The following is a 26,771-nucleotide window of genomic DNA, read 5'->3' on the forward strand; positions in this document are numbered from 1 at the left end:
CAATCGAGCAATAAAAAAGGAGAATAATAAATAAAAAAAAAAAAAAAAAAAAAATGGGATCCTAAACAACAAATACATAACTCAAATAATATAGTTCATGTTCAATAGGGATAGGAAGAAGTTAAAAAAAAACTTTTCTGGTCCTACCCCCTCTTATTTTTTATAATTGTTTACAAAATAAAATAAATAAGTAAAAAATAAATCTTCAATAAGTATAAAATGAAATAAAGGAAAAAAAATTGAATAATGAAATAAAGGAACTCATTATAATATGTGTACAATACAGCTCTGGAAAAAAACATTCTGAGACCAGTCTGGATTTCTCTTCAATCTTCATCTCTACATTACTTAATGGAAATGCTCTAAATGACGATATTTGGGGAGAGATTTTGGTCGAAAAAGTTATCAGTAGTATAAAATCAAATGTTCATTCTACTCAAACATATGCCTATAAATAGTAAAACAAGAGACACTGAAGATTTGGAGTGGTCTCTTAATTTTTTCCAGAGCTGTATTTAATTTATACACACTGTCCTCATAACGCTTTTAAACCACTAGTTTAGACTTTATGTCCCACAAGCCCGGTCTGAGCTGGGAAAGACAGCTTTTAGCTTCAGTGCCCCCGACTCCTGGAACAACTTACAGCTAAAAATTAAACTAAATACCTTCATATCTTTTAACCAATTTAAACAGACTATCTTGGATCTGCCAAACTCTACTTGTAACTGTTTTAATTAGACTATATTGTACTTTATTCCTTTTAATTGCTGCCACTCTTCACCACTTTGTAAATGTTTCAATTGTTTTTTGTTGTGTATTTGATGTATTTGCATTGAATATTTTGTATGTATTGTTGTTTTGAATTTGTTTTGACTCAACGTCATTGAAAATGAGGGTCACCCCTCAATTGGTCTCTCGAGGATAAATAAAAGTTAAATGAAACTGAGAACGCGCATTCAGTTTGACACAATTGGTAAATGCATTGGCTGAAAATAGTTTTAGAAAATGGGGGTCAGAAATCAGTAGTAGTATTTAAGCAGTCAGAAAAAAAATTTAATCTACAAAGTATAAATTGATAAAAATAAATTAAAAAAAGTGTAAGTTGTATCCAAACATTTGACTGGTTCTGTGTACTGTAGTAATGTGTAGTTTGAGAAACACACACACAGTTTTTAACATGATTTAAATAATGTCCAAGAGACAACCTGAAAAAGGTCCACTGCTAGACCTTTGGCCAATGTTGGTGTGAGTTTTATGACACTCAGGTCCACTGTTATCCCTGTGGACAAGTGCATGCACACAAACACACACATACACACACTCACTCACGCACGCACGCACACACACACACACACACACTCACTCACGCACACACACACACACACACACACACTCACTCACGCACGCACGCACGCACGCACTCACTCACTCACTTACTCACTCACACACACATGCAGAATGTGGCCCGTCTTCATTCCTGAGACTGTGTGTTTCTCTGTCTATGGTTCTGTGGAATCAGATCTTTATCACGAAACGACACACTGACTGGAACACATCCAAACTTCCAAAGAATCAAATCACCTGGTCAGACAGGTAACACACACACACACACACACACACACACACACACACACACACACACACACACACACAGGAGTGGGCGGTGATAATGTTCAGTGTATAACTGGTTGTATAATCTGATCAGAGCCTCACAGCGCGGTGGACTCTGTGAGAGGACGGACTGTCACAACTCAGCAGAACTTCAGGTGAGCTCAAATCTCTGTTTTCATTTGGAATCAGCTCAGAAAACTGAATCTGTTTTTGGGGGTCAGAAATCAGTAGTAGTATTTAAGCAGTCAGAAAAAAATTTAATCTGCAAAGTATAAATTGATAAAAAAAAATAAAGAAAGTGTAAGTTGTATCCAAACATTTGACTGGTTCTGTGTACTGTAGTAATGTGTAGTTTGAGAAACACACACACAGTTTTTAACATGATTTAAATAATGTCCAAGAGACAACCTGAAAAAGGTCCACTGCTAGACCTTTGGCCAATGTTGGTGTGAGTTTTATGACACTCAGGTCCACTGTTATCCCTGTGGACAAGTGCATGCACACAAACACACACACACACACACTCACTCACTCACTCACTCACTCACTCACTCACTCACTCACTCACTCACTCACTCACTCACTCACTCACTCACACACTCACACACTCACACACACACACCTGCAGAATGTGGCCTGTCTTCATTCCTGAGACTTTGTGTTTCTCTGTTTATCTTTCTGTAGAATCAGATCTTTATCACGAAACGACACACTGACTGGAACACATCCAAACTTCCAAAGAATCAAATCACCTGGCCAGACAGGTAACACAGGCACTCACACACACACACACACACACACACACACACACACACACACACACACACACACACACACACACACACACACACACACACATAGACACACACACAAAGGGGACTTCCGTTTTGTCACATAAAAGAAGGTGTCCCCCCCACAATATCACTGTCATGAGTCATACCAGCAAGCAGACAGACAGACAGACAGACACACACACACACACACACACACACACACACACACACACACACACACACACACACACACACACACACACACACACACACACAGAGCCGGCCCAAGCCTTCAGGGGGCCCTAAGCGAAATATGATTAGGGGGCCCCTCTCCAATGTTAGTGCTGCTGAAACTATAGATCTTTGTTAAATATCATTCACACACCCAGTGTTTTCCGCTAGTGCCTCCACTGTGCAGCTGTGCGAAAATATTAGACAGCCTCGATTCAGACCCTCCTAGGGGGGTCTGGGGGTATGCCCCCCGGGAGATTTTTTTTAACCTTTTTAAAGTGAAATGCATGAATCTGGTGCACTTTGAGAGGAAAATTAAGAGGCTGAATCTGAGAAATTTTGTGTGAACAAATAATTTGGAGACACTGGGTCAGATGAATTAGAAGCTATTGAAGAAGGACACATGGATTTTCCATAAAAATATTAATATAAACTATTATGGAGGGTCCTCTGGGTTGGGCTTGGAGCTCTTTTTCTTTTACGGGACATATTTCTCTGTAATATAATGAATGCATTTAAATGCAGTGAGAGGAACGAAGCAGAAGAACTCTGTTGTCCAGTTATATTTTAGCTACTGTATCTTTTTTTCCACAGACAAGGCTGAAATAGGCTATAGACTAAACACAGTACATGGGCAACTGAGGGCAGCCCCATTTCCAATTATTTTTAAATAAACTCAATACACACTGTGCATGGATGTGAACGTGACATGATCAGATAATTTCGGATTACCTCCCAGATGAACTGATTAAATTTTTAGGCTATTGACTATCTAGACCAAAACATTTTATTCCCTTTTTTGTATGATAACTCACATTTGCATAATATGATGTTAATATCAAACACACAAACTAAAAAAAAAAAAAAAAAAAAAAACATTTTTTTTTTTTTTTTTTTTGATGGGGCCTCCCTGGCGGTCAGGGGCCCTAAGCGACCGCTTAGTTCGCTTATGCCCCGGGCCGGCTCTGCACAAACACAGGAGTGGGCGGTGATAATGTTCAGGGTATAACTGGTTGTATAATCTGATCAGAGCCTCACAGCGCGGTGGACTCTGTGAGAGGACGGACTGTCACAACTCAGCAGAACTCCAGGTGAGCTCAAATCTCTGTTTTCATTTGGAATCAGCTCAGAAAACTGAATCTGTATTTAGAGCTTCAATGGTTTTCTGGTTCTTATGTTTTCTTTCATGAAATCTCTGCATGTGTTTTCTGCAGCAGCTAAACTTCTCATAATCACTGTTAATTTGTATCATAATTATTAAAGCAGCTACGAGGAACTTTTAAATATTTCTGAAACAGTCACACTTTTCATGATCATAAATGACCTGTTTAATGCAGCAGTTAAACTTTTAAACATCTTTATCTTTTCTGCCTGTTTGTAGTTTTTCTAAAATAAGAAAAGCCACAAAAGTCAAACGTTGTCTTGTCTTCACATTGAGAATAATTTGAATCCATCAATGCCCAACGTGGAAATGTATTATTATATATTATAATATCTATCATCATTATTAAAGCAGATTCGAGAAACTTTTAAATATTTCTGAAACAGTCACACTTTTCCTCTGATGATCATAAATTACATGTAACAGCAAACAAGACCATCAGTGCAAATAATGCTATTTTTTATATAGTTTTTCTTAATTAATGCCTTTGTCATGGTTACGCTCACCCAGGAACAACAGCTTTAAAACAACATGTGGTTAATATAGTAGTGAACCAATGAGATCCACTCTGCTGCTGCAACACATCTGTCAGCTGAGCTTCGTTTCATTAGCTGTTAGTTAGCACCATCTAGTGGACAGACAGTAGAACTACAACATATATGCAATTTGTGTTTTTTTTTATTGTATTCCAAACTTTTTTTGCGTTGTTGAGTTGCATTCTTTTAAAGGCTGTTTGAATGTGGTGCCTCTTTTCAGCATACTTACACACCCCCTAACACATGTGTCCAATGCATAGATAGATAGATAGATAGATAGATAGATAGATAGATAGATAGATAGATAGATAGATAGATAGATAGATAGATAGATAGATACTTTGGGGTGAGCCCCCTCCATAGTTGGCCAAGGTTATTTTGTCTTGATATCCGGAATTCTTGGATGATTTTGTTGGTGCTCTTTTCTTTTGCTTGTTGTAATGGATGTACATTTCTTGTGTTTGTGTGAAGGTGAATGGTCTGCCATGGGTCAGTGTGCCAGCAAACTGCGAACGCCTTCCTCTAAAACCATTCTGAGGTTGAAACATGGCGGGGGCTCTGCTATGGATCAGAGTGAGGACAGAGAGGAGGGAGGGGAACATGGCGGCCAGACCAAAGCTCAGAGGTGACATGAGGATCTCTAACTGTCCATGACTAAAATCACTGCACCGTCATTATTCACTCTCAAAAGCTGTGTGTGTGTGTGTGTGTGTGTGTGTGTGTGTGTGTGTGTGTGTGTGTGTGTGTGTGTGTGTGTGTGTGTGTGTGTGTGTGTGTGTGTGTGTGTGTGTGTGTGTGTGTGTGTGTGTGTGTGTGTGTGTGTGTGTGTGTGTGTGTGTGTGTGTGTGTGTGTGTGTGTTCAACAGACCAGAATCTCCTGGACCTGAACCTGGCCCCAGCTGTGTTTCCACTAAGAGTAACCGGTCTATTGGGTTCAAAGATGAACAGCAGTCTGATAATCAAAAGTAATAATTTCTCTTAATAGTTTGTTATCATCAGTGTTAAAACATTCAAAAGTTAAAACATAATTAGTGAAGTCTGAGTTCCTCAGATACGAAGCAGAGTCAGTGGACTGTAGAATTAATAAAAATAAAATTTTAAAATCCTGATTTATTTGGAGAAAAACAAAAATTAACCTGTTAAATTTCAAATCAAACTGCTAACTATTCTGTTTATAAAGTGTTAAACATCTAAAAAATAAAAAATAGTATTTTTCGTTAAAATTATTTTTTGTTTGTATCTGTCAGTTGCCATTTTTTCTCAAATTACCAACTCCAAATTACCAACTCCAAAAATTCTTGAACTGTTGATGGGAAAATGTTTAGATCCCGGACGAGCCCCCAATTGTTACGGCATTAGCCAAAAACAAAAGTATAAACTTAACTTCAGGGCAAAAACAGTTCAGCAGCAACGGCTCATCAGCATGGCAGCGAGCAGACATGGAACTAAACATCCTGATGATTTAAGATTCACAAACTTATGAAACATTTCAATTGCAAATGAAACTGCTAAACAGACTAAATAGTTTAAAATCTACAAAGGAAGTAGTGTTTTTCTCGTTAAGTTTTTTTTCTTTTTGTGTCCCTCAGATCTTTGCAGGAAGAAGAGCTGACAAAAGGGGTCCTCTTGGACATTTTAAATGATTTAAAAGAAAACGAATTTAAAGAATTCCAGTGGCATCTGCAGCAGCGAGAGAGCGTCTGTGGCTGTCGAGCAATCCCTAAGAGTCGACTGGAAGAAGCAGACCGAATACAAACTGTGGATCAGATCGTCCAGACCCACGTCAGAGACACTAAGAAAGTGACCATGAATGTTTTGGGCAAGATAAATAGAAATGATCTTGTGAGAACCTTATCAGGCCCCAGTTCGGAACCAACAGGTAAGTCATGTGACGATGGAAGAGGTGACATCACAACACTGACATCATATTTTATAGAACAGAATACAGACACTGAATTTGTTTCGCTTTTAACAAGTAAACAAAAATATGACTGGTAAATATTTATTTGAAAGTGTTTGAAAAATATTTATTTGTCTGAAAATCTCAAATGTGTTCAGCTGAACGACCTCAGTGACTCTGGGTCAGATCTGTGGGTCTACCACTGGGTCTGTTTGTTTCTACCACTAGGTGGCACCACAGTTGGGATAATTTCAAATATACTGGTTTCGCTCTAATGACATTTGTTTATTCATAACAGTCGTGGAAGATGCTGAGACTTTATTTATTCCATCTGAAATGATTTAAAACATTTGCTGTTTTTTTAATGGTCACATTTTTAATATTGGTGAAATGAGTAAAGGGCTTTGACTAAAGAGTGGCAAATCACAAAGGAGATTAACAGGATAGCAAAGTTTGTTGAGCCCAAAGAGTTTTTAATGTCATGACGATGGCTCAGGTTTTACTAGCTAGATCACCGGACCCAGGAAGAGCAGCTACTGTCTAAGAGAGACATAAGCTAATGGGGATCTTAATAAACTAAACTAAGCCATGGTAACACCAGGTAAAATGACTGTTGACGTTCCCCACTCTCTACCCAGAAGCTTCTCCCTCTGTCATGGTGGCAGCTCACACTGCAGTGGCCCTCACCAGCTCCCCGCCTGGCTCTTTGCTCCTGGAAACCGGAGCACCGTCACCGCGCAACATCCAAGAATCCTCTACAGTGGAACCGCAAACTGACCCTGCTCCTCAAGGTAACATCACAAGGATTAGATGCCTCCACAGATAGAATATTTAAAATATTTATTATTTAAAATATTTACTATTGCTCTATACTGTTTTGTTTTGCCTTACCTTTTGCACTATTTGGAATCTATTTATTGTGTGTATTACTTATTTCATCTTATTTTATTCTTTTGTACCATTGCACCATGGGTCGGACAGAAACAGCATTTCAAGAACTAATGTTTCCTGTGATGCAAAGCTTGTTGTAATCAATGAACATGTTGTTGTGTTTGTGTGAAGGTGTGGGCTCTGCTATGGATCAGAGTGAGGACAGAGAGGAGGGAGGGGAACATGGCGGCCAGACCAAAGCTCTGGGCCCCTGTGCCTCAAAAAAAAGAAAAGTTTTTGCTTGTTGTAATGATGGACATTTTGTTGTGTTTGTGTGAAGGTGAAGGCTCTATGGGTCAGTGTGCGAACAAACCACAAAAGTCTAAAACCTTTCTGAAGTTGAAACTTGGCGGCCGGACCAAAGCTCAAAGGTGACATGAGGATCTCTAACTGTATATGACTCAAATCACTGCACCATCATTATTCACTCTCAAAACTCTTTGTGTGTGTGTGTGTGTGTGTGTGTGTGTGTGTGTGTGTGTGTGTGTGTGTGTGTGTGTGTGTGTGTGTGTGTGTGTGTGTGTGTGTGTGTGTGTGTGTGTGTGTGTGTGTGTGTGTGTGTGTGTGTGTGTGTGTGTGTGTGTGTGTGTGTGTGTGTGTGTGTGTGTGTGTGTGTGTGTGTGTGTGTGTGTGTGTGTGTGTGTGTGTGTTGTGTGTGTTCAACAGACCAGAATCTCCTGAACCTGAACCTGGCCCCAGCTGTGTTTCCACTAAGAGTAACCGGTCTATTGGGTTCAAAGATGAACAGCAGTCTGATGATCAAAAGTAATAATTTCTCTTAATAGTTTGTTATTATCAGTGTTAAAACATTCAAAAGTTAAAACATAATTAGTGAAGTCTGTGTTCAGTTCAGTGGACTGTAGAATTAATAAAAATAAAATTTTAAAATCCTGATTTATTTGGAGAAAAACAAAAATTAACCTGTTGAATTGCAAATCAAACTGCTAACTATTCTGTTTATAAAGTGTTAAACATCTAAAAAATAAAAAATAGTATTTTTCGTTAAAATATTTTTTTTGTTTGTATCCGTCAGAGTTTTGCAGGGAGAAAACATGACATTATCAAAAGAGGGCCTCTTGGAGATTATGGAGAATTTAGGTGACGACGACATTGAAAAATTCAAGTCGTTTCTGCAGGATCCAAATACTCACACAGAAACCCCAAATGGACTAGAAAATGCAAGCCTGTTGGAAATTGTGAATCTGCTGATGAAGAAATACAAGACAGGAATTGAAGAGGCCAGGACGTTTTTTGGGAAGATAAATAGAAATGATCTGGTGATGAAATTGCCAAAGACCGCAACAGGACCCAAAGGTGAGTGATGGAAAGATGGAGAAGGATATCAGATCACCAGAAGAAGTTGTACAGTACAGAAGTAGAGACAATAAATGGGATTTTTTTTTAAACAAACAAATAGTGTATTACAAACAAATGAAGATTGTCGGGAACATCTTTGTTTTCATAGGTGTTCCTTTAAGCAAGATGTGTATTTATTTTGAATAATATCTTTTAATTTATCTCATGACAAGTTTATGTTTAAAAAAATGTGTTAAGCTGGATGTCCTCAGACACTCTGGGTCAGATCTGTGGGTGTTCACCACCAGACGTTCACAAAAGTTGTGATGATTTTAAATATAACACATGTTCTGGTTGAACCAGAGCATATGCTATATTACAATGGCTATATTTGTTATCCCATGAAGTCAGAAATGTGTTATTAGAAAGTGTTTCCATGACTAACGTTTACTAGCATCCTCTCACTGATGTCATGTTGCTTTGTAGCTTCCAGGAAACCACACAGACCAGAAACAGAGGAAGATCTGGACCAGTCCTCTGCTTCTGGGGAGGCTCTTCAGCCAGGGCCCAAGGCCTCCAACAAGGCTCTGTAGGTGGACACATCAAACATTTCAATAAAGCTCATTTTATATGATCAACATTTTGTTATTTGTGTTCACTAATTCTCCTTCTGCAAATCCCTGGATTCCGGTTCAAACCAGGAAGTGTCTATTTCTCTGTCACACTGACAAACTGAGGAACACTGCTTCATGTTGAACAGCAGTTAAGACTCATGTTGATAGAAAATCATTCTGACTGTGTTTCTTCCTCCAGGATGGACCACGGTGGAGAGCAGAGGTTAAAACGTGATGAGCTGAAGAAGTGTAAGTGTGGATTCAGTTTGACCGAATGTGTCATAATTTAACTTTATAACTTTAAACACAGAATAAAGCCTTCAGGTGTCTGATGATAAACTGCTGCTGTGTCTTTTTCTCTCCATCAGATTCCTGTGAACTCACACTGGACAAAAACACAGTAAACAAAATCCTCAAACTGGCTGACAACAACAGGAAGGTGACACGTGTGGAGGAGGAGGAGCCATATCCTGATCATCCAGAGAGATTTGACTTCTGGTGTCAGCTGCTGTGTAGTAATGGTCTGACTGGTCACTGTTACTGGGAGGTCGAGAGGAGCGGAAGGGTTTGTATATCGGTGAGTTACAGAGGAATCAGCAGGAAAGGAAGCAGTGAAGACAGTGTGTTTGGAGGGAATGATCAGTCCTGGAGTCTGATCTGCTCTGATGGTGGTGGTTACTCTGTCCGGCACAATGACAGAGTAACACGCATCCCCTCCACCTCTGTCTCTAACAGAGTAGCAGTGTATGTGGACTATCCTGCTGGCTCTCTGTCCTTCTACAGTGTCTCCTCTGACTCACTGATCCACCTCCACACCTTCAACACCACATTCACTGAACCTCTGTATCCTGGGTTTGGGATTGGACCACCTGGTGCCTCAGTGTCTCTGTGTGATGTGTAGGAGGGTGACAACCTACAATATTTTATATTGACACTATTTCAGTTTGTTAAATTAGAAATGTCAATGTTGATTGGACTGTCAGGGCTGTACAGTGCGACAGTTTTGATTGCATTTGCTACTGAAATTGATCACGTGCGATGATGAATACAAGTCCACTCGCACTAGTGCTAATGAGGAGATAGGCCTACTATCTCATTTAGACACAGAGGAGTGATGCACAACAGCATAGAAGGCTCTACATTAACTCTCTCCAAATGCAGGTGAATGTAGTCTTAGGTGAGTAAGTTATTGAGTCCACCCTCCACTTGGCTGGTGAAAGATGTTTGCTCGGGATCTGTGCTCGTGCGGTGTTTCTAGCGTCTAATAAAATTCCCCAACGGTAATAACCGGAAGGAGACGGCTGTTGCTGAAGTTGAAGTTGCTGTTGAACTCTGCTGCTTTTTTAGCTGCCTTCTTAATGTACTCAGGGACCTTGCTGGCTTCCACCTTCTGAGGGTTCTGCTGCTGCATATGGGAATACTCCTTAGCTATTCTCTGTCGCTCTCTCTCCTGCAGTATGACCGAATATTCTTGGTGCATACATTAAAAGAACGGCATCAAAAAAACATTAAAGAAACATACTAACTTACGTCGATATTTCTCCTACACAGTCACAGTTTTTGGATATTGATTTTTGAAATACAAAAATCTAACAAAGCATAACTTACTCTTAATAATTGATTAGTTCATGCTGACTTAATGCTTAATAATCATTAACTAAGCAATTATTAACAGTTAGTTATCCTTTGTTAATGCTAGTTTAGCATTAGCTAATAATTAATAAATGTACCTTATTGTAAAGTGCTACAGAATCTCCTGTAGTGATGTTTCCAGGCTTTAGATTTGCTCCAGTGCTGCTCTCAGTCTAATGCAAATATTTGTAAATCAACAAATTGTCTAAAAGTGTTTTGAAATGTGTCAATATGTAAAATAGCTGCAGAGAACAATGTTACACTTTCACTAGATGTGTGTAATTAAATGTTACATGACAAGGGTTAGGGTTAGTGTGAAGCTGAGAATGTGTATTCAGTTTGACGCACTTGGTAAATGCATTGTCTAAAAGTGGAAATAGTTTGAGGAAATGGGCTTCAGAAATCACTGTTTAAGCATTCAGAAAACAAACTGCATCCTACATAGTATGAATTGGTAAAAATAAATAAAAAACGCTGCATGAGAAGTTGTGTCTGAAGCTTTGACTGGTTCTGAAGTAATGTGTAGTTACTGACTGTTACAACTGGGGAAGAGCACACACACACACACACACACACACACACACACACACACACACACAGTTTTTAACATGATTCAAAGCATTTCCAAGAGACGACTTGAAAAATGTCCACTGTTAGATCTGTAGTCCACTGTTGGTGTGACTGATATGACACTCAGGTCCACTGTTATCCCCGTTAACCAGAACACACACACACACTAACTCACTCACTCACTAGCCCCTTTTACACAGCCAGTGAAAGCCGGGAATATGCCGGCCTTTCGGCCCTCCGCCCTGCTGTTTAAATGCGACAGTTGCGGAACGAGGGAAGAAAGGTGCGAGAGATTGTTCCGGGAATTATTAAATATTACTGTGATGTCACAGTAAAAGACATCACAGTAATATTTACAAAGAAATTTTTTTTTTAACCCTATATTTCTCTTTCTGTGATGTCACGAGAAAGAGAAATATAGGGTTAAAAAAAACACTCTTTCTGCCTTTTCTCAGGCTAGGATGAACCGATTTAATTTTTTTTCGCACATTTATTCTACATAGGATCTCAGAATTCAATACACCTTCATATTCAAACCGGGGAAGTAGGCCTTTAATGTTTGACTTCAGTTGTTGGTTCCAAAGTCTTGAGCCGCTCTGTGGTCACATTCCATTAAAGCTATAGTGCGTAGCTTCTGTCGCCCCCCATAAGGAATTCTGAGTCATAACAACAACACTGTCGGTGCATCTACATGAGGTAAAGCCTTCAGTGATGGCACGTGGATTTTATACCTTCTGTTGTACGTCCATGTTTTATCTTAGCAGTTGAATTAACAACTGAAACATTTCTTGGGTTTTTCCTGGGATTTTTCTGTGCTCCTGCACCAGTGTCTGGGAGGGAGAGGGGACACACCAGTTTGTTTTGACATAATCAAAAGTTTGCATGTTGTCTCAGTCAGCGGTTGTTAAAGGGGCAATGCAGTGTTCATGAAGTGTGTTTGTATTCAGTTCTTCTGCATAGTTAGTTGTTACCTTGTGGAGATGGCCGTCAGACACACACACACACACACACACACACACACACACACACACACACACACACTTTTATTTATACACACACACACACACACACACACACACACACACACACACACACACACACACACACACACAGTTCTTCTGCATAGTCAGTGTGTTACCTTGCCGAAAAGAAAAATATCCCTTGTACACTGAATGTAGGATTTTTTTTCACTGCTTAAGTTTGCCAGAATAGAAATATACAAAGGCATAAGAACTTATTAAGGAATATAGATGATAGGTTTAAATAACACAATCTGTGAAGAAATTTTATAATTATAAAGATATCAAATACTATTGTGAAGAAGGAGCACCTCTCTCCCAGTTTGGAGGGAGGTGCCACTGGCTCACAGATGGTGCAGGGGCGGGTACCTGTGAAGGTGAGCCAGTTACGATAACACTATCGTATTGTGCATCATGCATATTGTGTTTTTGGAGTCCAGCCAAAAAACAAGCAAAGATCTAGAAGGTTGCGGACTGAAATAAACAAGGCTAGCCTACACTTAGGAAGGAGAGAAAAGTCATGTTTTTTTCACACCACACACAGACACACACACGTACGCACACAAACGCACAGACAGACAGACACACATACACACACAAGTACACACCCACACATTTAAAATGATTGTTGTTGAATAGTTGTGTTTGTCCATGCAACGCTGGTTACACTTACAGGTACATCTAAAAAAAAAATAACTTCAATAAAAAGTTAATTTTTTTCTGGAATTTGATTCAAAAAGAGAAACTTTAATATATTATAGATGCATTACATAAGGTAAATGAATCTAGAATAAATATACTTTATATATATATACATTTCTGTACACATGGCACAGTCTCATCTGACTATGCTGTGTCCCCCGCATGGCTTTTGGCAAGGGTTGGAGGAAGGTGCTCTGTTCAGATGAGATCATAATTGAAGTTTTTGGCCATAATGCAAAATGCAATGTGTGGTGGAAAAACTAACACTGCACATGGCCCGTCTTCATTCCTGAGACTGTGTGTTTTTATGGTTCTGTGGAATCACGAAACGACTGGAACACATCCAAACTTCCAAAGAATCAAATCACCTGCCCAGACAGGTAACAGGCACTCACACACACACACACACACACACACACACACACACACACACACACACACACACAGACACACACAGGAGTGGGCGGTGATAATGTTCAGGGTATAACTGGTTGTATAATCTGATCAGAGCCTCACAGCGCGGTGGACTCTGTGAGAGGACGGACTGTCACAACTCAGCAGAACTTCAGGTGAGCTCAAATCTCTGTTTTCATTTGGAATCAGCTCAGAAAACTGAATCTGTATTTAACTATTTAATGGTGTTATGGTTCTTACATCTTCTTTCATGAAATCTCTGCATGTGTTTTCTGCAGCAGCTAAACTTCTCATAATCATTGTTAATTTGTATCATAATTATCAAATCAGCTACGGGGAACTTTTAAATATTTCTGAAACAGTCGCACTTTTCCTCTGATGATCATAAATGACCTGTTTAATGCAGCAGTTAAACTTTTAAACATCTTTATCTTTTCTGCAGTTTTTCTAAAATAAGAAAAGCCACAAAAGTCAAACGTTGTCTTGTCTTCACATTGAAAATAATTTTAACCCATCAATGCCCATCGTGGAAATGTATTATTATATATTATAATATCTATCACCATTATTAAAGCAGATTCGAGGAACTTTTAAATATTTCTAAAACAGTCGCACTTTTGGATTTCAAATGCATAAAAGAACCACTTACATTTTGTTTATTGCATCAAGATTTCTTGACTTTGTCAGGAACCTCTATTTCAACAAAATTAAAAAAAATAAAAATGTTTCACTTAATTATAAAATGCTCTGGTGGAAATTATAACACTGGTGGTGTTAGGGTCGTTTTCGACCCGGTTATAGAAAAAGATGTAAAAAACAATAACTAGAGCCAAAATTTAAATCATAAGTGCACTGTCAGCCAACACAATGACGGTTAGCTCCTCTCCCAGTCATGTGAGCTCTGGGGAGGTTCTTATTTTGACTTTGTTTGCCCTTATACTTGCATGAAAGCAAAACAAACAGACGGGCATATCCAGACATGTGAAGTCAATTCAGTATAGAGTTGGTGACTTGCAGAGTGCACATCTCCTATTTGCAGTATTCAAAAATGAGGAGATATACAGTGAGCCAAGTTCTGGATCATGTTTTTGGTGAAAATGGCCACATGATTCTAAAAATAAGAGTTGTCATGTCTGCCGAAGCACTAAGGACAGAAAGATAAAAGTATTGTGCTTTGCCTGCAAGAAATATTTCTGCAAAGAACACTGAAAGTGTTGCTCTTTGCCACACATCTGTACACACAACCAAACATATGCACACAGAGACTTTTACTCAGTTGTTTTTTACTAGTTTTGGAACTAGTAATTGATTTCGATTGGTTTGATTTGTTGATTGGTTGTTGTTTATTTGACTTTACAAATCTATATTTTGTGTTGTGACTTGTTCTGGTTTTCATTGTGTGTTTGTATAACACTGAAATTGATGTTTTTTTTTGCTGTTTTCTGAAATAAATATATATGGGTCGTAATTGACCAGTAACACCATAGTTATACCATATGTTAAAAAGGTCAATAATACCCTTAAACAGGCAACAGTGGAAAATTAATTTTTAAAAATATTTTCATGTTATCACTCATCTCTTTAAGAGCAAAGAAAAATATTTCCACATAATTTTTTTTTATACTTTGTATATTTTGGGTTTTACGAGTTGTATCTCCCAGGATACGTTGCCCTATTAGGGTGTAAAAAAAGCCGAAATGATAAAAATATTAATGTTTAATTTGATGAACAGAAATTATAAATTGTTGTTTATCTTGTCCATTTAAATGACAAATACTACTTTTTAAGTACATTTTATTCAGTTTTACCAATCTAGTTTCATCAAACTGGATCAGCCACATCCAGATGGGCAGGCTTGAGACGGTCCATAGTGACCCGCTGTAGCTTATCCCCCATGTCCACCACAAAGTTCTTGGGCCCCGCCTCCTGGACACAGAAGGGCCCATCGTAGGGGAGACTTCAGGGGGATCTGAGTGAAGGGGCTGGAGTTGCCCGGAGCAAAAGTCCGATGTGACGCGCCCGTCCACAGAACCGCAGCGTCCTGAAGGAACTTTCATGGGACCACCAGTGGCTGTCTGTAAACCAATTCAGCAGATGAAAACTGCAGGCCCTCCTTAGGGGCAGAGAGCAGGCCAAACATTCACCACTGGAGGCAGTCAACCCAGTTGCGACCCCTTAGTCATGCAGCTCGGATGTGAACTGTGGGCCCCTGTACAAGGTGAGGTCAGCTGGCATACCAAAACGGGCCACCCACAACCAGATGGACGCCCAGTCCACTTCAGCACATACAGAGGAATGGCTTCCGGCTACCTGGTGGTGCTATCCACCAAGGTGAGGAGGTCAGTGAGCCTGCGGGAGGAAGGCAGGGGGCCCACCCGGTCCTTTTTGACCTGGTCGAAATGCCTCTCTGAGACCAGAATCGGCGCCAAGGGGGCTTTGGTATTGTGTGTACCTTGCACACGCTGACAGGCCAAGCTGAAGCTAGCCCGGGTCTTTACATCCCTCCTGAGGCGGGGCCAGACAAATGTAACACCCACCAGCCTCGTAGACGCCTGAACACACAGATTGCATAAACCATTGATCAGGTATATACATTGGCTCCCCCAACCCACGCGCACCGTCGGGCGGGGCTGGTCAGTACAGATATCGCAGAGGAGCCTTGCCATGATCAAACACAGCACAGCAGCCACAGGCCTGAAGTTGGAGGACATGATGTAGTAGGAACATCTGAGCCAGCGGCCTGGTCTTTAGACATGACAGCGTAGTCGAGTCAAGTGCACAGACCCCGAAGTTGTCCTTACCAGCCATGCTGAATATCAGTGGTGAACTCAGAGACGGCGGAAAACTGATGTTGCTGGCGTGCAGGCCACAGCTCAGAAGTCTTGGCAGTGTCGAAGGTCAGTGGCGTGTGGTCCACGAAGGCAGTGGAGGCCGTCCCAACAGGAATGTAGGGACTTTATGGTGCGGTGTGCATGAACCTGGCATGGTGTCCTACTTTACCAGTTTAATGGCTCCCTTTGTGGAAAGCAGTGTCCAAGGAAATCAATGGATGACAGGCCAAACTGTAACTAAGCAGGATTGACTATTAGTCACTGCACCCTGATCCTTTCAAACAGCTGCCACAGGTGTGTCAGATGCTCCTCTAAAGCCAATGCAAGTATGATGCTACACTGTGTGCCTGAAACGACCAGCAGCCACCAGCTTGAAATAATATATTTAATAAACAGCAGCTTACTCTCCGTGCCAGTGGCTTTGGCCATCCCTGGGCAGTGAAGTTTGTTGGTGTTTTCTGCCTGGAAGGCACCTTCCGCCCCCGGTTAGGGTTAGGGATAGGGCCTTCCAGGCAGCGCTGCCTGGAAGTATATATAAATATAGAAAGATAATTTTTTAAGTAAAATACAGTAATAATGTTGTAATGGGCACAGCTGTTCATGATAATATATGGTTCTGCAGTCATTATTAAGATTCCTTCAAGTTTTAAATAAAACTCTGAATAATAAACATTGACCACATTTCTACCCCCTAATCAGGCAACGTATCTCTGGGGATACATACATTTCAAATTCTGCTAAAAACCCCAAAAACACAGATGGATTTTTTTTTCTTCATCAGCATGTTAAGACAAATTTCCTAATTCAATCTATGCATTTAGATTGTTATTTTAATGAAAATAAGTGTGTCTAATATATGATTACTTACACCCTAGGAAGCTGGCGCTTTGCCACTGGCGGCCATGTTGATTTCTGGTCAGGCTGACTAAACAATGACAGATAACTTTAACCAAATCATGTCACCTCGATGCTAATAACAGACAAGTCTTTTGATAAATGCTAACTAGATTAGTGAAAACCTTTCAGCAAGCCCCCTACAGGATGTTAAAGAGTATGTATCTCCCAGTGCACGTTGCCTGTTTTAGGGTATGAAAAAATAAATAAAACAAATTTAGTTAAGAAATGTGTTCTCATACCTCTCAGTAATAATCAGGTAACACAACAACCAAATATTTAGTTATATGATTAACTTGAGGTTCATTTTACCATTTTTTTTATTGAAATTGAGGTGCATTCTGACAAAAAAAAGCCAAATATAGCCATTAGGGGGGCACCAAATGATCAGGACAATGATTCGACCCTAAAAAATGTTTTCATATTTTATATCGGCCATATACTGGAAGATACACAAACATGTACAAAATGAACCATTGTTAAGATTATTAATGAAAAAATAATTATCATTTTGACTTGGGTGTAAGCAAAGTGCCCCCCTCCACCATCATGGACCAGTCCACAATGACACGGCGGCAGCGGCGCCAAATGTATGTAAACAAAAGCCTCGGATCAAAATGTTCCTTCAGTCGGAAGTTTTTTTTGCCAGCGAGAAATGGAGGAATAAGTTATAAAAGGTAAGGCTTATCGACAGAGCCGGCCCAAGCCTTCAGGGGGCCCTAAGCAAAATATGATTGGGGGGCCCCTCTCCAATGTTAGCACTGCTGAAACTATAGATCTTTGTTAAATATCATTCACACACCCAGTGTTTTCCGCTAGTGCCTCCACTGTGCGGCTGTGCGATATTTAAATATTAGACAGCCGAGATTCAGACCGTCCTAGGGGGGTCCGAGGGTATGCCCCCCCGGGAGATTTTTTTAACCTTTTTAAAGTGAAATGCATGAATCTGGTGCACTTTGAGAGGAAAATTAAGAGGCTAAATCTGAGAAATTTTGTGTGAACAAATAATTTGGAGACACTGGGTCAGATGAATGAGAAGCTATTGAAGAAGGACACATGGATTTTCCATAAAAATATTAATATAAAATAAAATATTATGGGTTGGGCTTGGAGCTCTTTTTCTTTTACGGGACATATTTCTCTGTAATATAGTGAATGCATTTAAATGCAGTGTGAGGAACAAAGCAGAAGAACTCTGTTGTCCAGCTATTGTATCTTTTTTTCCACAGACGAGGCTGACATAGGCTATAGACTATACACAGTGCATGGGCAACTGAGGGCAGCCCCATTTCCAATAGTTTTTAAATAAACTCAATACACACTGTGCATGGATGTGAACGTGACATGATCAGATCATTTCGGATTTCCACCTAGATGAACTGATTACATTTTTAGGCTATTAATTATCTAGACCAAAACATTTTATTCCTTTTTTTGTATGATAACTCACATTTGCATAGTATGATGTTAATATCAAAGACACAAACTAAAATATATATATATATATATATATATATATATATATATATATATATATATATATATATATATATATATATATATTATCCGGAATTCTTGGATGATTTTGTTGGTGCTCTTTTTTTTGCTTGTTGTAATGGATGTACATTTCTTGTGTTTGTGTCAAGGTGAATGTTCTGCCATGGGTCAGTGTGCCAGCAAACTGCGAAAGCCTTTCTCTAAAACCATTCTGAGGTCGGAGCATGGCGGTGTGGGCTCTGCTGTGGATCAGAGTGAGGACAGAGAGGAGGGAGGGAAACATGGCGGCCAGACCAAAGCTCAGAGGTGACATGAGGATCTCTAACTGTCCATGACTATGTGTGTGTGTGTGTGTGTGTGTGTGTGTGTGTGTGTGTGTGTGTGTGTGTGTGTGTGTGTGTGTGTGTGTGTGTGTGTGTGTGTGTGTGTGTGTGTGTGTGTGTGTGTGTGTGTGTGTGTGTGTGTGTGTGTGTGTGTGTGTGTGTGTGTGTGTGTGTGTGTGTGTGTGTGTGTGTGTGTGTGTGTGTGTGTGTGTGTGTGTGTGTGTGTGTGTGTGCGTGTGTGTGTCTGTTTGCTGGTATGACTCACGTTGTGGGGAAGTTTTTCTGTCAAGACACAACGGAAGTCCCCTTAAGGCAATATGTACATTTTAGGGTGATGACTTGCTTTAATGGCCGTTATATATATATATATATATATATATATATATATATTAGGGCTGTCAAACGATTAACATTTTTAATCAGATTAATCACAGGATTCCGTGGATTAATCACGATTAATTCTACCATTCGAAATAGGCCCAAAAAATTACCATTTCTTCTGTATATTGTTACATGAATTGAAAGATAAAGGACAGAAGGTGAATATATACATTTAAATGTAGTTTTTATTCATTGAAAATCCAAATAATTACTGCAAATAAATTATAATCAACTAAAACAACCAACTTAAATTTGGCTGTCTCTATTCAGCAAATATAGCATAGGCTATAATGGCATGTATTGAGTGAATCCATGGTTTTGCATTCCTGAATACAACCTGATTGCAGTTTGTTCGTGTGTCTGTGTGTAGAAAAGGCCCCAAAGTTCATAAGTTAGTGTTTGATATTTTTACAGTGTGTTAAGATGTGTTTTATTCAGTGTGGATAACTGTCAGTTAGCTGCCGTGATGTCAGTCTGTTTAGTAAGTTTCCTTTCTCTTCTCCCTCGGTCGGATGTGTGAGCGTTGCCGCAGTAATCGATCATTCCACATGTGAAACGTGTTTATTTGAGTTTATGGGAATCACCCGTGAGTGAGTAAATAGCCTACATGCAGTCCCTATCGCTGTTATAAGTTAGGCTATAGTTTATGCATGTTATTAACGGCCACGATTCGCGGGTCGCAACAGCTGTTGTAACGTCTCCTCACGAGTCACGAGCGGAGTTTAAGCCTGTGTTTCTTTTCCTGCGATCTATGCTGCTGTGTCTGTGAAAGAAGGAAAATAAAGAGCGGATAAAACATACTCCTCCTCTCCTAGTCTCATGCTTATAGTCTGACGTGTTTGGCCGTAAGTGCTGTTCTGGCCGGCTATGTTTGGCTGTGCGCAGCTACTGATCCTGGGTCAGGTAAGAGTGACTAAAGTGTATCATTCTGCACATGCGTTAAATGCGTTAAAAAAAATTAACGCATTAATTCCAGAAATTAATCACCTTGCGTTAACGCGTTAATTTTGACAGCCCTAATATATATATATATATATATATATATATATACAAGATTTGTAGCATACTCCGATGGATCAGAACTTCAGTTGCCATTTTTTTCTGAAATTACTACCAACTCCAAAAATTCTTGAACTGTTGATGGTAAAATGTTTAGATCCCGGACGAGCCCCCAATTGTTACGGCATTAGCCAAAAACAAAAGTATAAACTTAACTTCAGGGCAAAAACAGTTCAGCTGCAACGGCTCATCAGCATGGCAGCGAGCAGACAGGGAACTAAACATCCTGATGATTTAAGATTCACAAACTTATGAAACATTTCAATTGCAAATGAAACTGCTAAACAGACTAAATAGTTTAAAATCTACAAAGGAAGTAGTGTTTTTCTCGTTAAGTTTTTTTTCTTTTTGTGTCCCTCAGATCTTTGCAGGAAGAAGAGCTGACGAATACAAAAGGGGTCCTCTTGGACATTTTAAATGATTTACGGAAGGAGGAATTTGATCAATTCAAGTGGTATCTAGAGCAAGAGAGCCTCTGTGGCTTTCCAGCAATCCGTAAGAGTCGACTGGAAACAGCAAACCGAACACAAACTGTGGATCAGATCGTCCAGACCTACGTCACAGAAACTAATAAAGTGACCATGAATGTTTTGGGCAAGATAAATAGAAATGATCTTGTGAAAACCTTATCAGGCACCAGTTCCACAGGTAAGTCATGTGAAGATGGAAGAGGTGACATCACAACACTGACATCATATTTTATAGAACAGAATACAGACACTGAATTTGTTTCGCTTTTAACAAGTAAACAAAAATATGACTGGTAAATATTTATTTGAAAGTGTTTGAAAAATAAGTCTATTTGTCTGAAAATCTCAAATGTGTTGCTGAACGACCTCAGTGACTCTGGGTCAGATCTGTGGGCGTTTACCACTGGGTCTGTTTGTTTCTACCACTAGGTGGCACCACACTGGGTCTGTTTGTTTCTACCACTAGGTGGCACCACAGTTGGGATCATTTCAAATATACTGGTTTCGCTCTAATGACATTTGTTTATTCATAACAGTCGTGGAAGATGCTGAGACTTTATTTATTCCATCTGAAATGATTTAAAACATTTGCTGTTTTTTTAATGGTCACATTTGTTTGTGTGAAGGTGTGGGCTCTGCTATGGATCAGAGTGAGGACAGAGAGGAGGGAGGGGAACATGGCGGCCAGACCAAAGCTCTGGGCCCCTGTGCCTCAAAAAAAAAAAAAGTTTTTGCTTGTTGTAATGAATGGACATTTTGTTGTGTTTGTGTGAAGGTGAAGGCTCTATGGGTCAGTGTGCGAACAAACCGCAAAAGTCTAAAACCATTCTGAAGTTGAAACTTGGCGGCCGGACCAAAGCTCAAAGGTGACATGAGGATCTCTAACTGTATATGACTCAAATCACTGCACCGTCATCATTCACTCTCAAAACTCTTTGTGTGTGTGTGTGTGTGTGTGTGTGTGTGTGTGTGTGTGTGTGTGTGTGTGTGTGTGTGTGTGTGTGTGTGTGTGTGTGTGTGTGTGTGTGTGTGTGTGTGTGTGTGTGTGTGTGTGTGTGTGTGTGTGTGTGTGTGTGTGTGTGTGTGTGTGTGTGTGTGTGTGTGTGTGTGTGTGTGTGTGTGTGTGTGTGTGTGTGTGTGTGTGTGTGTGTGTGTGTGTGTGTGTGTGTGTGTGTGTGTGTGTGTTCAACAGACCAGACTCTCCTGGACCTGAACCTGGCCCCAGCTGTGTTTCCACTAAGAGTAACCGGTCTATTGGGTTCAAAGATGAACAGCAGTCTGATGATCAAAAGTAATAATTTTTCTTCATAGTTTGTTATTATCAGTGTTAAAACAATCAAAAGTTAAAACATAATTCCTGAAGTCTGAGTTCCTCAGATACGAAGCAGAGTCAGTGGACTGTAGAATTAATAAAAATAACATTTTAAAATCCTGATTTATTTGGAGAAAAACAAAAATTAACCTGTTAAATTGCAAATCAAACTGCTAACTAGTCTGTTTATAAAGTGTTAAACATCTAAAAAATAAAAAATAGTATTTTTCGTTAAAATATTTTTTTTGTTTGTATCTGTCAGAGTTTTGCAGGGAGAAAACATGACATTATCAAAAGAGGGCCTCTTGGAGATTATGGAGAATTTAGGTGACGACGACATTGAAAAACTCAAGTCGTTTCTGCAGGATCCAAATACTCACACAGAAACCCCAAATGGACTAGAAAATGCAAGCCTGTTGGAAATTGTGAATCTGCTGATGAAGACCTACATGACAGGAATTGAAGTGGCCAGGAAGTTTTTTGCCAAGATAAATAGAAATGATCTGGTGATGAAATTGCCAAAGACCGTAACAGGACCCAAAGGTGAGTGATGGAAAGATGGAGAAGGATATCAGATCACTAAAAGAAGTTGTACAATACAGAAGTAGAGACACTAAATGGGATTTTTTTGTTAACAAACAAATAGTGTATTACAAACAAATGAAGATTGTCGGGAACATCTTTGTTTTCATAGGTGTTCCTTTAAGCAAGATGTGTATTTATTTTGAATAATATCTTTTAATTTATCTCATGACAAGTTTATGTTTAAAAAAATGTGTTAAACTGGATGTCCTCAGACACTCTGGGTCAGATCTGTGGGTGTTCACCACCAGACGTTCACAAAAGTTGTGATGATTTTAAATATAACACATGTTCTGGTTGAACCAGAGCATATATTACAATGGCTATATTTGTTATCCCATGAAGTCAGAAATGTGTTATTAGAAAGTGTTTCCATGACTAACGTTTACTAGCATCCTCTCACTGATGTCATGTTGCTTTGTAGCTTCCAGGAAACCAGACAGACCAGAAACAGAGGAAGATCTGGACCAGTCCTCTGCTTCTGGGGAGGCTCTTCAGCCAGGGCCCAAGGCCTCCAACAAAGCTCTGTAGGTGGACACATCAAACATTTCAATAGTGCTCATTTTATATGATCAACATTTTGTTATTTGTGTTCACCAATTCTCCTTCTGCAAATCCCTGGATTCCGGTTCAAACCAGGAAGTGTTTCTCTGTCACACTGACAAACTGAGGAACACTGCTTCATGTTGAACAGCAGTTAGGATCATGTTGATAGAAAATCATTCTGACTGTGTTTCTTCCTCCAGGATGGACCACGGTGGAGAGCAGAGGTTAAAACGTGATGATCTGAAGAAGTGTAAGTGTGGATTCAGTTTGACCGAATGTGTCATAATTTAACTTTATAACTTTAAACCCAGAATAAAGCCTTCAGGTGTCTGATGATAAACTGCTGCTGTGTCTTTTTCTCTCCATCAGATTCCTGTGAACTCACACTGGACACAAACACAGTACACACACTCCTCAAACTGTCTGACAAGAACAGGAAGGTGACACGTGTGAAGAAGAAGAAGCCATATCCTGATCATCCAGAGAGATTTGACTTCTGGTGTCAGCTGCTGTGTAGTAATGGTCTGACTGGTCACTGTTACTGGGAGGTCGAGTGGAGCGGAAGGGTTTGTATATCAGTGAGTTACAGAGGAATCAGCAGGAAAGGAAGCAGTGAATACAGTGTGTTTGGAGGGAATGATCAGTCCTGGAGTCTGATCTGCTCTGATGGTGGTGGTTACTCTGTCCGGCACAATTACAGAGTAACACGCATCCCCTCCTCCTCCTCCTCCTCCTCCTCCCCCTCCTCCCCCTCCTCCTCTTCCTTCCCCTCCCCCCCTCCTCCCCCTCCTCCCCCACCTCCCCCTCCTCAGTCCACATACACTCCTCCTCTGTCTCTCACAGAGTAGCAGTGTATGTGGACTGTCCTGCTGGCTTTCTGACCTTCTACAGTGTCTCCTCTGACTCACTGATCCACCTCCACACCTTCAACACCACATTCACTGAACCTCTGTATCCTGGGTTTGGGATTGGACCACCTGGTGCCTCAGTGTCTCTGTGTAATGTGTAAGGGGGAGACAACCTACAATATTTTATATTGACACTATTTCAGTTTGTTAAATTAGAAATGTCAATGTTGATTGGAATGTACATTTCAAAATGTCCAAAAACCTTTGCAAACATTTAAAGAAATCTTTAGAAAAAACACCCCAAAAAAAGGTGCTAAAAGGATGCCCTCAAAAAGCATCTAAAACCGTACCAACTTACCTCAATATTTCTCCTACACAGTCACAGTTTTTTGTATATTTTTGTATACTTAAATATTTTTTGGTAACACTTTAAAATAACTATCCATTGTAACTCGTTAATAGATCATTAGTAAACTCTTAATTAATGATTATTAATGATTTGTTAAGTGTTTGTTAACAGTTTGTTAAGGATTTATAACAATGGTAGATAGTTAATAGTTTAATAATTGAATCAGTTCATCTGGGAGGTAATCCGAGATTAACTGATCACGTCACGTTCAAGTCCATGGCATGCACAGTGTGTATTGAGTTTATTTAAAAATATTTGAAAATGGGGCTGCCCTCAGTTGCCCATGCACTGTGTATAGTCAATAGCCTATTTCAGCCTCGTCGGTATCTCGGATTACCTCCCAGATGAACTGATTCAATTATTAAGCTATTAACTATCTACCATTGTTATAAATCCTTAACAAACTGCTAACAAACACTTAACAAATCATTAATAATAATTAATTAAGAGTTTACTAATGATCTATAAACGAGTTACAACGGATAGTTATTATAAAGTGTTACCTATTTTTTTAAAGATATTTTTTGGCTTTTTTTTATGCTTTTATTGCTAGTGCAGAGAGACAGAGGTGAAATGGGGCAGAGAGGGGAGTGACATGCAGAGAACGACTGCGGGCGGGAATCGAATCCGGGTCTGTTGCTGGGCTTAATAATCATTAACTAAGCAGTTATTAACAGTTAGTTATCCTTTGTTAATGCTAGTTTAGCATTAGCTAATAATTAATGAATGTACCTTATTGTAAAGTGCTACAGAATCTCCTGTAGTGATGTTTCCAGGCTTTAGATTTGCTCCTGTGCTGCTCTCAGTCTAATGCAAATATTTGTAAATTAACAAATTGTCTAAAATGTGATGTGTGTAATTAAATGTTACATGACAAGGGTTAGGGTTAGTGTGAAGCTGAGAATGTGTATTCAGTTTGACGCACTTGGTAAATGCATTGTCTAAAAGTGGAAATAGTTTGAGGAAATGGGCTTCAGAAATCACTGTTTAAGCATTCAGAAAACAAACTGCATCCTACATAGTATGAATTGGTAAAAATAAATAAAAAACGCTGCATGAGAAGTTGTGTCTGAAGCTTTGACTGGTTCTGAAGTAATGTGTAGTTACTGACTGTTACAACTGGGGAAGAGCACATACACACACACACACACACACACACACACACACACACACACACACACACACACACACACACACACACACACACACAGTTTTTAACATGATTCAAAGCATTTCCAAGAGACATCTTGAAAAATGTCCACTGTTAGATCTGTAGTCCACTGTTGGTGTGAGTGATATGACACTCAGGTCCACTGTTATCCCCGTGAACCAGTACACACACACACACACACACACACACACTAACTCACTCACTCACTCACTCACTCACTCACTCACACAAACACACACACACACACACACACACACACACACACACACACACACACACACACACACACACACACACACACACGCTTAGAATTGTGTTGACTTCTGTTTCTGGTCATTCAAAAAATACCAAAACACAATAGAATATTTACATTTAAGGCCTTCTGGCACAATATTACTTAAAATGTGCTTTTTTGAAGAAGAAGAAGTTGCCAAGAGGAGACTTGAATCCTTGGGTGATATGTACATATCAGGGTTTTTCCTGGCTCAGAATGGGCCTTTGGGGGGGTCAGTACGCGGACCGACTTTTTTGGGGTCGCGAGTATGTGCAACAGTAAAGGCAAAACGTTTGTGTATTTTAAGAGGGGTGTGGGGTTGGGAGAGGGGAGTTTCTGTCCAGATAAAGAGCATTTCAGTCAGCCTGTCAATCACTGCGTTACCATGGAGCTCACTGACTGATGGAGCTGTCTGAGACTATTGTTTCACTCAATTAGTGTTTGCTTGCTGCAATTACTTCCTTGGTTTCTTTTTTAAGATAGATTATATAATTTTAACCCTAACTAAACATTTCCCTGTGATACAAATAGTATGAACATAACCATGGCCACTAATTGCAAATAAATATCAAATAAGAAGAACATTCTTGGATGCACTAATATCAGGGACTTAAGAATTAGCAACAGCATTTTCTTTATCCAAGCTTTAAAAAATGTGTTTTCCACGTTACATTTTAAAGATTCATTAAACCACTACAGTTCATTTTGCTCTTATAATTTGCTACTCTAGCATTGTCCAAACTCACAACTCAGAGTTTCACTGAGATGAAGGAGGTGAACCAGC

At 39.6% G+C, this 26,771-nt stretch overlaps 2 protein-coding genes across 2 annotated transcripts; both read left to right on the forward strand.

Annotated features, from left to right (window-relative positions):
* Positions 1 to 6,119: 6,119 nt before the first annotated feature.
* LOC307265751 (uncharacterized protein) lies at positions 6,120 to 9,954 on the forward strand (the record flags this gene model as incomplete). The annotated part of the gene is made up of 7 exons (XM_080047546.1): positions 6,120 to 6,192; positions 6,852 to 7,004; positions 7,424 to 7,514; positions 8,177 to 8,457; positions 8,926 to 9,028; positions 9,253 to 9,302; positions 9,422 to 9,954. The coding sequence occupies 7 exons, from the start codon at positions 6,120 to 6,122 to the stop codon at positions 9,952 to 9,954; spliced, it is 1,284 nt and encodes a 427-aa protein (XP_079903672.1).
* Positions 9,955 to 13,498: 3,544 nt separating this feature from the next.
* LOC307266079 (uncharacterized protein) lies at positions 13,499 to 24,835 on the forward strand. Its single transcript, XM_080047982.1, has 9 exons — positions 13,499 to 13,545; positions 18,762 to 18,918; positions 20,737 to 21,023; positions 21,621 to 21,711; positions 22,038 to 22,136; positions 22,420 to 22,700; positions 23,164 to 23,266; positions 23,486 to 23,535; positions 23,655 to 24,835. The coding sequence occupies exons 2-9, from the start codon at positions 18,776 to 18,778 to the stop codon at positions 24,131 to 24,133; spliced, it is 1,533 nt and encodes a 510-aa protein (XP_079904108.1). The 5' UTR covers positions 13,499 to 13,545; positions 18,762 to 18,775; the 3' UTR covers positions 24,134 to 24,835.
* The last annotated feature ends 1,936 nt before the right edge of the window (positions 24,836 to 26,771 follow it).

Source organism: Ammodytes marinus (assembly GCF_949987685.1).
Source record: "Ammodytes marinus genome assembly, chromosome: 19".
In the NCBI taxonomy this organism is placed as follows: domain Eukaryota; kingdom Metazoa; phylum Chordata; class Actinopteri; order Uranoscopiformes; family Ammodytidae; genus Ammodytes; species Ammodytes marinus.

Coding starts and splice junctions, on each gene's coding strand:
- LOC307266079 (XM_080047982.1), top strand. CDS start 18,776: ATGGGTCAGTGTGCCAGCAAACTGCGAAAGCCTTTCTCTAAAACCATT. Junction 21,024..21,620: donor ATCAGGCACCAGTTCCACAG/GTAAGTCATGTG, acceptor GTTTGTGTGAAG/GTGAAGGCTCTATGGGTCAG. Junction 23,267..23,485: donor AAGGCCTCCAACAAAGCTCT/GTAGGTGGACAC, acceptor TTCTTCCTCCAG/GATGGACCACGGTGGAGAGC.